Source organism: Panicum virgatum, chromosome 9K, assembly GCF_016808335.1.
Source record: "Panicum virgatum strain AP13 chromosome 9K, P.virgatum_v5, whole genome shotgun sequence".
Lineage (NCBI taxonomy): Eukaryota > Viridiplantae > Streptophyta > Magnoliopsida > Poales > Poaceae > Panicum > Panicum virgatum.
In genome coordinates, this window is record NC_053144.1 from 22220706 (window position 1) to 22231016 (window position 10311).

General features: G+C 43.1%; 1 protein-coding gene across 9 annotated transcripts; it reads left to right on the forward strand.

Moving 5' to 3' along the window:
- The first annotated feature begins 4786 nt into the window (after positions 1 to 4786).
- LOC120650782 lies at positions 4787 to 7757 on the forward strand. 9 transcript variants are annotated; one of them, XM_039928046.1, is made up of 4 exons: positions 4787 to 5015; positions 5873 to 6016; positions 6724 to 6828; positions 6935 to 7757. In XM_039928046.1, exons 1-4 carry the CDS (start codon positions 4893 to 4895, stop codon positions 6977 to 6979), a joined length of 417 nt encoding a protein of 138 aa, XP_039783980.1. In that variant the 5' UTR covers positions 4787 to 4892; the 3' UTR covers positions 6980 to 7757. The 9 variants fall into 9 exon arrangements, 3 of the variants coding, with proteins under 3 accessions (XP_039783980.1, XP_039783981.1, XP_039783982.1); XM_039928047.1 differs by having other exon boundaries at positions 6724 to 6819; XM_039928048.1 differs by having other exon boundaries at positions 5927 to 6016.
- The last annotated feature ends 2554 nt before the right edge of the window (positions 7758 to 10311 follow it).

The following is a 10311-nucleotide window of genomic DNA, read 5'->3' on the forward strand; positions in this document are numbered from 1 at the left end:
GCAAGCACTCACCAAATAAGGATTAGCCAAACCTGTCTAACTAACAAGAGTTAATATACTTCACTCAGAAATGACATAACTTGATGGATTGAACATGCAGAAAGGAATTAACTAGCAACACCTATAAAAGAAAAGAGCATAGCTAGGAACAAATTAAAAGCAAGGACCTAACTTACAAATGTGATCCAAAAACAAGAATTTATCAAACTAACATAATCTTGATAAAGCATGCCACACAATTTTTCCAATATTAATTGATGACAGACAGTATTTATTTTAACCCTAGCAAGTTAAACTAAACATGATTAGATTTAAACAAAAGTGCACAGCACCAGCACCTGAAATTTTTACAGTGGATTACATATGCCAAGATTAGGCCACTGCGAAAATTTCATAATTTTTAGAACAACTGGTATTAAATAAACTAACTCAAACACAAACCAAATTTTTAGCAGGAGAAAAAGTGACATTTCACATGTATGAGTATTTTTCTTATGAAGATCTTGATTTTAGAAACGTAACAAAATTTAGTTTGCATTTTTTTTATTTTTCTATGATTTTTAATTGAATTTAGAAGTTCACAGCAACAATTGAGAACAAAACTAAATATTGCAGATGGGTCCCTGGAACTTTTGCAATCAAGCAATCGGGTCCCTGGCCGGCCAAAATAGAGGAGGCGGTGCTGGGAGGGCGGCGCCGGCCGGTTTCCGGCGACGGCGGTTGCCGCCGACGAGGGGAAAGGACGGGAATAGCTCGGGGAGGTCGAGAGCGACGTTGTGGTGGGTCGAATCGGGTTGGGGATGGCCGGATGCGGCTTGCCCGCGGCGAGCAGGGGCGGGCGGCGGCGGTTTACACTGGCAGCGGCGCTCCGGTGAGCCAGGGAGGGGGCGGCCAGGCTTGTGAGCTTCACTGAGGGGTGGAGAAGGTGGCCGGGTGGTTGGCGCGGTCAAGGGAGAGGCGGAGCAGGGAGTTCGACGCGGAGGCGGCCATGGCGGCGGCGGCCATGGTGTGTGGCGGCGGCGCAGTGGTTCCGGCCATCACAGGGCCAAGCGGCGGCGCTGTGGAGCGGGGCGAGTACTAGCGCGGCCGGCCGGTGTCAACGCGTGTGGAGTCTCGGCCCAGGACCGCGCAGAGGTAGCCCATGGCGTGCGACGGCGGCGAGCGCAGCGGCATGGTTGGGAACGCGTGTGGAAACTCGACGAACACACAAAACGAAGGAGAGCATGAGCTTCACTGAATCACATACCGTCGATTTGAGTGGTCGCTCGAAGAAAACGGGGACCGGAAGTAGGAGATCGACGGCGGGGCAACCCTCGGGCAGAGCGGTAATGGCGGCTGCAGTCTGGAGCTCGATTTCGGCCGAGTTCAGACGCGGCCAATCTCGGGGAGAGGTGGAGGAGGTCCAGGGCGAAGCTAGGGGGGTTTGGGTGCACGGAATCGAGCTACGGCGGCGAGGGTTGGCCGGCACGGCGAGCAGCGGCGCACTGCATGGCTCGGCTCTGCTCGTCGTGAGCTCGGGGAAGCGAGGGAAGCAACTGGAATTGGCTACGGACGTCGAGGAGAGTGGCGAAGCTTCGAGGCGCGACGCTCGCCGCGATGGCCGACGCGTGGCCACGGACGTCGAGAACGGCGGCGCGCAGTGCCGTCACGGCGTGAGACAGAAAGAGGAGAGAGACGAAGGGACATGAGGGCAGTTTCGTAAATAAATTGAAGTTCCAAATGCAGTTGGTAAATTCAGTTTTTCTCTTTTCTTGGTCTCAAATGAAAAACTTTTGAATACAAAAGTTGTTCAAAATTTTGAGATCTTCAACTTTTGTTTCAAGCACTTTTTCATTTGAACAAATGTTTGAAAGATAAAATTTAAAACTCGGGTGCATTTGAAAATGTCCTATTCAAAGCAAAAATTAAAGATTTTCTTTAAATTTTGTGCTGAAACTTGAATTTTGGCCAAAATAAAAGTTGTAGAGAAAAAGAAGGTCTACAACTTTCGTTTTGGGCGAAAATTGATTTGATGCTCGGATCAAGAAGAAAAATGTAGACGAACACGGCTAAACAATGTTTAACGCGCGGACTCGGTTAACGCTAATGACGGTGATTAGCCTCGATTAGCGATTAAGCACAATGTTAGCGTCAAAATTAACACCGGGGTGTTACAGAACCTGTCTAAATCCTTGTGTTTCTTGCACCATCGCGTTTTGATCTCGGCAAGTCCCTACTCATAACCACTCTCCTCGGGATACCCCTCGGAGAACCCGATAGTAAAACAACGACAGGAGGTCCCCTCCTCTAAGTCAACTGTATCCCTTTATTTGCTTTCGAATAAAATTTGATAAAAACTTTCAAAACAAAATAAATATTTACTGCTTTATTTCTCTTTTTCATCATGCGCGGTAAGAATATTTTAACTCTTTATGATAAGTTCAAAAGATGAGTTTTGCTTTGCTCTATCATATCTGTTGTGCCTAGTTTCAAAATAAGGGTTCTCTTGAGTTTAAATTTGTTGGTTATATAAATATCTTGCCAATGAACCTGAAAGTTCTGTGGGTTACATATGCTTGATCCAAGTCTAAGTTGTTGTGAATTTAGATATGGTAAATAAAGTTGTGCGAGTTTGTTCTAGTGATGCTTGAAGTCTGGAGTTGTTTTCGAAAATCTAAAAAGGCAAGTTCCCCTGTGATACGCAAAGTTCTACCAGAGCCATATGTCATATTCCATGAAAAACCTTACACATATGAAGCTTGATGTTCTGTTGAGTTTTGTCAAATTGTGTGACTCTAGTGAGATGATTTTCATGCTTTCTCGATCATAAGCATGTACATGTCCCATCCATTTGCTACATTCCTACATTGGGAATTGAGCACCACCATCCATCCATTCTCCATTAATAAATGCTCCATGTCCTGGTGATCTCTCTCGTAGAACATCCCTGAAACAAAATAAAGTTAGATTATGGTTGCCCTAAAAATAGAAAAGATGGCATGCCAAAGAAGCATGATCTAAAAGAGAGAGAGAGAAAAAGAGGTAACCATGTCTAAAAAGAAGAAGAAGAAGAAGAAGAAGAAGAAGAAGAAGAAGAAGAAGAAGAAGAAGAAGAAGAAGAAGAAGAAGAAAGACAGGGATGATTCGAGAGAGAAAATCAATACCTCAAGGAGTAAGCCACATCCATCCATCCATCCACTCATACACTTCCACCTTTTCATCGAGATTGCATGACTTGTTTCTCCATGGATCATCTCTTTGACTTTACAATATATAGAATGCAAGTATGCCCTGTTCTTATCGTACCTTGAGCTCCACAAAAACTTTTTAGAAGTAGGAAAGACCGAAGGCAGTTACTGCACTGGTGAGGAAAAGAAAAGTTGAGTGCCTCGAGAAAATCATCCTGGGAACTTTGCCATGTTTTTAAAAATCTTTCAAAAAGTATCTTCAGATGGATTGCAGATCTATGAGCAAGTAAGTACTACTCTATGCGTCGTTCTAACTCTCAACGGCCCAATATAAGGAGACAGCTGAGAAGCCCCTTGAAGGAGTAAGGTAATTGTGCAAAGGTATGATAGCCAACTTATTTAAGTATATAGATGGATATCTTTGCTCCAGACTATGATATGACAGGTGAGGTACGAGTCAAAGTGATTTTCTGATCAACAACTTGATTTGTCCTACTTTGCTCAGGACGAGCAAAGGACAGCTTGGGGGATCTTATTGACGCTCACAAACGATCATTTTCAGGCATCAACTTGATCAGAAAATCATGAGAGTTTGCATTTCTTACACGTATCTTTATCCAATAAAGTCCCTAAACCACACTTCACCTTCTAAAAAATGCAAGTTGTGTTTTTGAGATAATATACAGGTTGCAAGCACACTTTGTCCCGACATAAAATCACAGAAAATATCAGAGCGACGATTCAGGCTCAAATGGACCAAGTGTAGCCCAAGAACCAACCCAAACTCAGTCAAGACAAGGCAAGCCCCAGCATTCAGACAAGAGGAGGCCCAAAATAGCCCGTTGGAAGAAGTTGGGAGTGGTTGGAGCCCCGGGCAGGACGACCGACCTACCTGGTTGGCCGACCTGGCCCGTGGGCCCCATCGCCTTAACCAGCCAAGTGTCACCTCCTCATTGGATGCCAATGGTGGTTTTGCGTGCTTCACCCCGTAGCTCCCTGCTATAAATATAAAAGGGGGTGGAGAATATGACACACACACACCACATTACCTCTCCTCTCTTGCTCATCGTGTATAGTCTTTAGGCTTAGTGGAGTTTAGGAGAAGTCTAGGAGTCTTCAAGTCACCGGAGTTGCTCGGGAGTTCTGGTATGGATTCATCTCTAGCTCTCTCTCATAATATTCGATTGTTTGTAATAGAATTAGACTATGATTACCGATATCTGCTTGAAGTGTGTTCTGAGTTATCGGATATATGCTTCTTGATATGGTTGTGTTATTGTTTAATGCTTGCATTGCATAATCGCCCTGTGCTTGCGATGGTTAACATATTAGCCTTAGAACTCTATCAGCTGCTCCAGTATTCGCATGTTTGCTCTAGTGTGATGTCTGTCCATCCGGAGGGTGGGGGCTCCGCGCGGGACACTAGAGTCCATCCGGAGGGTGGGGGCTCCGCGCGGGACACTAGAGTATCCCTTACTAGTGTAGACATGGTGTCTAGATTAACTAAGAGTTGCTGGATATCAACTATACCCACGGTTTGTAGAGGTAGCCGGTAGGTGGTGACAGCCATGTTCGAGCCCTAGTAATCCTCCACGTTCGGTATTGGGGTAGGATATCTATTGCATGTAGTGATCATTTATAGTTCTATACAGCAAATATTGAAACAACTTGTAGTTTGCCCTAATTTTGTTGGCGCTAATTTTGTTGCGCCTTTTGTTGCGGATCATGTGTATATCTACTCTGGGACATGCAGATTGGAAGCCCCTACAGTTCCTGTGTTTCGCGTATTTCTACATAATACTGGAGAAGCTGAAGGCTACAGAACCAGCTATTGCTCCCATATATAATGTGAGCCTATTTCTGGACACAAGGCAATTCAAATTTATACATGTAAATGTTTTCCATGTGAGGCAGTTTCCTAAGTTTAATTTTCATATTTTTTTATATTCTACATTTCATATTGAACGCTGGCTTCTATTGGCTCAGATTTTATTTTTAACTCATAGTAGTTCAGAGATAACACAAACAAAATCAATTTAAGGCCCTGCTTGTTTGAGCTTCTGCTGGCTTTGGCTTCTGAGCGTTCTATTGGCTCGGTTCTTTTGTTTCCAACTCATGGTAGTTCAGATATAATACAAACAAAATCACTTTTTTTGCGGGTACAAACAAAATCACTTTAAGGTCCTATTTGTTGGAACTTCTATTGGCTTTGGAATAAAACAACCAGCATGATGCCACAAGCTTGCAAAAACCGGCATTACTACTATAAAAGCTGTGAAGCCCAGAAGCTGGTTTCGATGATCTTTTCTAAAGTGCCAGCTTTTAGAAGCTGAAACAAAGGCCCTAAGGTGACAGGGTAGCTAGTGGCTAGGTGGGGCTGTAGGATGGTTTCTTTTCTTTGCTTTTGGTGATAGGTCTAAAAATTTATTTCTTGTGTGCATAAAGGTAGGTCATTTTTTAAAAAAAAAAGCTCAATGGTTACTAGTTAAGTACTTCCTAACCTTGATGGATCCATAACCGATTTCAAGATAGATAGTAGGGACTCGGGAAAGCCAGGCTATACTTCTAATTAGAAAAGACTGCTCTCCACCATGTTTGAATATACGATGCCTTAGACTCTGAACAAGGAGATGCTGTCCAAGATTGGATCAGGCTTGTTTCTTTCCCTACCCAAGTTTATAAGCATGCCACAACTCCTTATGCAGGTGTTTGGTTCCTTGCTAACTATAGGCTGCCATGTTGTTATGCAAGATTTTCAGAGCTTTGCCATACAAAATCTCACCACCGGTGTGGTGGCAAAAAACATTGCCGAACTGCCAGCTGCCCAGCTGCTGCAACTGCAAGACTCTGTACGCATCCACTCCTGCATGTCCTCTTTGAAGTTCACCACGCACCTTGCACCTTTGCCTGGATGCACCCAGAGTCCCAGGTGTTCATAGCAAGGGTCAGCACGAGCTAGTTTGCTTGTGCGTGTATGATTATAATCTATGTTCCTGAGGAAGGCGACTACCTTTTCAGTTTCAGGTTTGGAAGAGCTAAACCAAACAGCCAACTTGTCTTAGGGCAGGTTTTATTGATTCCAGTGGTCTACAAATAATGACCCAAAATCTTACTTCCAGCACATTTTTCTTTGCCCGCATTGTGTAAGCACAAAATACATTCTAAATGCCTGTGCATTTATGTTCAGTTAATGGGATCTATGCTTCTTTAAAGAAACTACTTCGCTCTGAGAGAGGTAACCTCACCACTTTGTAATATGGGTGACATTCACTAGTGTTAGCTAGAAACTAAACAGCTAGTGTGAATTTTAGCAACATGTGTGGAAGCACACCAAACACCCACTAAGAAAAATTTGGCACAGCTAACCTTTGGCATGGCTACTAAACATGTTCACTTTGCCGCAAAGTTAAGCAAGACACAAGTGTGGCTAACGTGGTAACGCCCAAGGTTAGGTGTGACAAACCTTACAGGCCCTTGTCTGTTCGCTTTTCAATCACCATGGACTTCATTTGCACAGTGATTGAATTTAGTACCCTTTTATGATAATTCCTGACAGGAATATGGTGAGGATGAAGGTCAGGGTATACATATGGTGAGACGAGTGCTACGTAGTTTGGGTTTGGTGCTTGGATCAATACTTGCGGCATCCCTGGTCGGTGAAGTATTCAAATGCAATTCTACTTAAGTGCTTTGTGTAAAGTTATCAATTGAGCTACTTTTCTAGCTCAATTAACTGCTTCTGGGTTCCCTGGTGCTAATAATTTCAGGGCTATACTGGGCTTGCGAATTTTTCTCAGTTCCTTGGACAATAATATATTCCATCTGTTGTTTACAATTTTCAGGTATGTTATGACTTGTATTCTGCTGCATGTCATACTGCGTCATATGGATGAACAAGCATGCTCTGTTTTCTTAGATACCACTCTTGGACTATTCCCTTTTGTACAGTTGGTAGTTTAGCAGGAACTATAAACTGTCAACTTTTCAATCTTTTTACTGACTCAGAAAGGCCACTACTATAAGTGGATGCTGCTTTCCCAGTGGATAACAAGTCATGGATCATTGCAAAATGAATCCTGGTGCTGCTTTCAGTTGTCATATGCTGTTTTCAGGAACAGTAAAAGTAATTCGCAGTATCTCATTCCAGGAGTTGATTGTGACTACAGCTTCATCCGTTCTTCTTTGCATCTTAGCTCCATACTACCGATAGCAATTGGTGCCGGATTTGAAAAGACATGCTCTATAAATGACACCAGCCTATCCACCTCAGATCTGGAAAATTTTGCACGCAGAGGTCAGATGATGCTATCAAATGATTGGAGGAAGTGAAATTATGCTACGAGAGTCAGCTGCTAACAGGGTTTTTTAATACTGTTAATTGAAGGTATAGAAAGACCTCAGTGTCATCCAGCTAAAAATTTTCAGGGGTTCACGGGATATGCGTGTGTTATTTAATGTAATGAAACAGTTACTTTGTGTTGATGGGTTCTTAATCGATGAGAGGGTCTTGTACTACCTGCCCTGTTGATAAGGCTGGCTGTTGCTTTTGCTGATCGGTTATAGTGCAATGGTAACCTTTCTTGTGGTGTAGTCCCGATTGGCGTTTGGTTCTATCATGGACCCAAGCGGTGTTACCTAACTGGAATAATCGGAAAATCTGAGAAATAGTTGCACAGTGGTATTGACAATATATGAAAAAGTCTTCCAAAGTGAAACTGGAATAGAAGCACAGGTAATTCTGCTAGTGCAACCCTAGTACCAACGTTAGCATTCAGCAGCATGTCCTCCGTGTGTTCTGTTCGAGGGCGCGGCCATTCTTTGTTTTTTTGAAACCCCAAAGCCAAGATTCTTGACCGGCGTCTGTTTGTTCGAGGGAAGGGTTTCCGCACACTAAACAACACCCCCGGGTGGTACTTGCGCTGCGGCCCGGGGAACGGGACCGAGGCCGTCGCGCTGGAACCGAGCAAATTCCACGGCCGAACCCCGCCACTTTTCCAGCTTGTCCTACGCGCTTGAACCCACCGCGGTGACGGAATCCTTGTCCCCTTCCGACGAGCGGAGCGGAGCCGGCAGCCGAGGCAGGGACGCAGCGCCGCGCTGGACGCACGAAAGCACGAGCACATGGACGCAGCAGAGAAAAAGCGAATCATACTCTCGCAGAAAGTACAGGGATTTCTTAAAGAGTTCAAAACAAAGTGCGTCCCTCTGAATTAGCAAACAAATTTTAAAATAAACCACCGGTACTCCTCCTATGTTGTGTTGCTGTTGTCTTTTTTTTTAAGTTTTTTTGTGCAGGAATAAACAGGACGAACACGTGGCCGGGCATGTATACACAGTCTCGAAATGGTAAAAGAACAATATAGTGACAGTATCTGTACCGGAATAGAAGTTGTGAGAGTCCTGTTGCTGCGTCTCGTAAATTGGGAGCAAGTGTTTGTTAAAACCGGCCGGTGTCAGGAGCTACGCAAGACCTGCTGTTCTATTCGCGCTAGCTCACGTTGTTCCTACTTCCCAACAAATGCCCCGGCCTAAAGAAAGAGGAGATTGTCATCAAGTAGGCAGCTGCATCCATGCAGAAATGGGGGACATTGCAAGTTACCATCAGGTAGTTTCATCCATCTTGCCAATTTGATTTTTCCTTTTCGAGGTGTTGTCAATTTGTTTGATAAAAATGAAAAAAAAAACATCAGTACGATATATCATTAAATTTTCGCGGTAAGGCTAGCACTATCTTGTGAACTAGCTAAAGCTACGTAGTGAACAGTTAGTAGATATAGAAAATGGTCAAGGAAAATTTCAAATAAGTTCGTGCATATAAGCTCTTAGGTTTCGAGACCACCACGGAGGCATCAGGCTTAGCCCAACAGTGGTCCTCAATAGTTAGAAGCCACAAGCTAAAACAAACAACTCTGCAATTAAGCTAACTTATGACTTAATGAACTAAAAGGCTAAAAGCTGGATGAGATGTACTATTCTGGCTTTGGGTGCGCCGAGAAGCTAAAAATTTATCAGAAAACCAACTTTTCAGCCGAAAGCCCAAAAAGCTACGAAACAAACAAATAGGCTGTAAGAACGAGAGGGGAGCAATAAGGATGTAAGCGTTACTGTAAAACATATTTTAGTACAACCTTACCTATGTATAAAAAACGTCTTGTGCGCAGTCCTTGACAATGAGGTTTTATTTGAACACAATCTTTTAGAATTTTCATATGCTGAAAGTTTAAACAAAACCAATTGATTTTACATGGCGTAGCTCGGAGTATACTGTATATATGATCCTTTCAAAAATTTGAAAGAGTGATTTGAAGAAAATGCCTGCGTTCGGCTGGTGGCTCCAGCTCCAGCGCTACAGTATTTTCTTCTCACATCGTTCCAGTCTCCAGCCACCAGCTAGGTAACAGTATTTTTCTCTCACACAACTCCAGTTCCAGCCTGCCCAACCCAGTGAATGGCATCTCGCCCGGGGAGGCAAAACTGCTGTCAAGCTAGTCCGCATCAAGCCCACGTGCATGTGGTCCCGTGGAGCCACACCTCGCCACCCTTCTTCACGACAAAATGATCCGTCTACATCAATCCATCTGTGCCAATATTCCTGTTCATGGCCCTAAATGTGTAGTGCATTACCAGCCAGTTTTGGTGTAATAATTGGGAGTTATGCTTTGAATTATGTATATAATATTTTAAAAAAGTAAAATTCATGGGTGGTTCATGAATTTGTCTCGAGATGTCACGTAGGTCTCTAGACTCTCAAAATGCACTTTTAGATCTCTAAACTTGTCTCGAGGTGTTATTGGTATCCCTGAACTCTCAAGATGCGTCATCAGGTCCCCAAACTTGTCTCAGTGTGTCATTTCGGTCCCTAACTCTCAGAGTGAATTTTCATATCTCTAAAAATTAACATTAATTAATTGTATTCAAAATGGACGGTTTATTAAACTATTTTTTCAGCCAATTCATTCAGAAATCTTAACACTAAGACCCTTTTAATTATAGATTAACTACTTATTAATCATACATTATAGGTTAATTTAGATTATTTGATATCAACCGTGCATATTATAATCTTCTAGTTTAAAATTGAGATATCAATGCTAATCTTGAATATTTCCTACTAACTTTTTATATTTTGCACGCGCTTTGTATA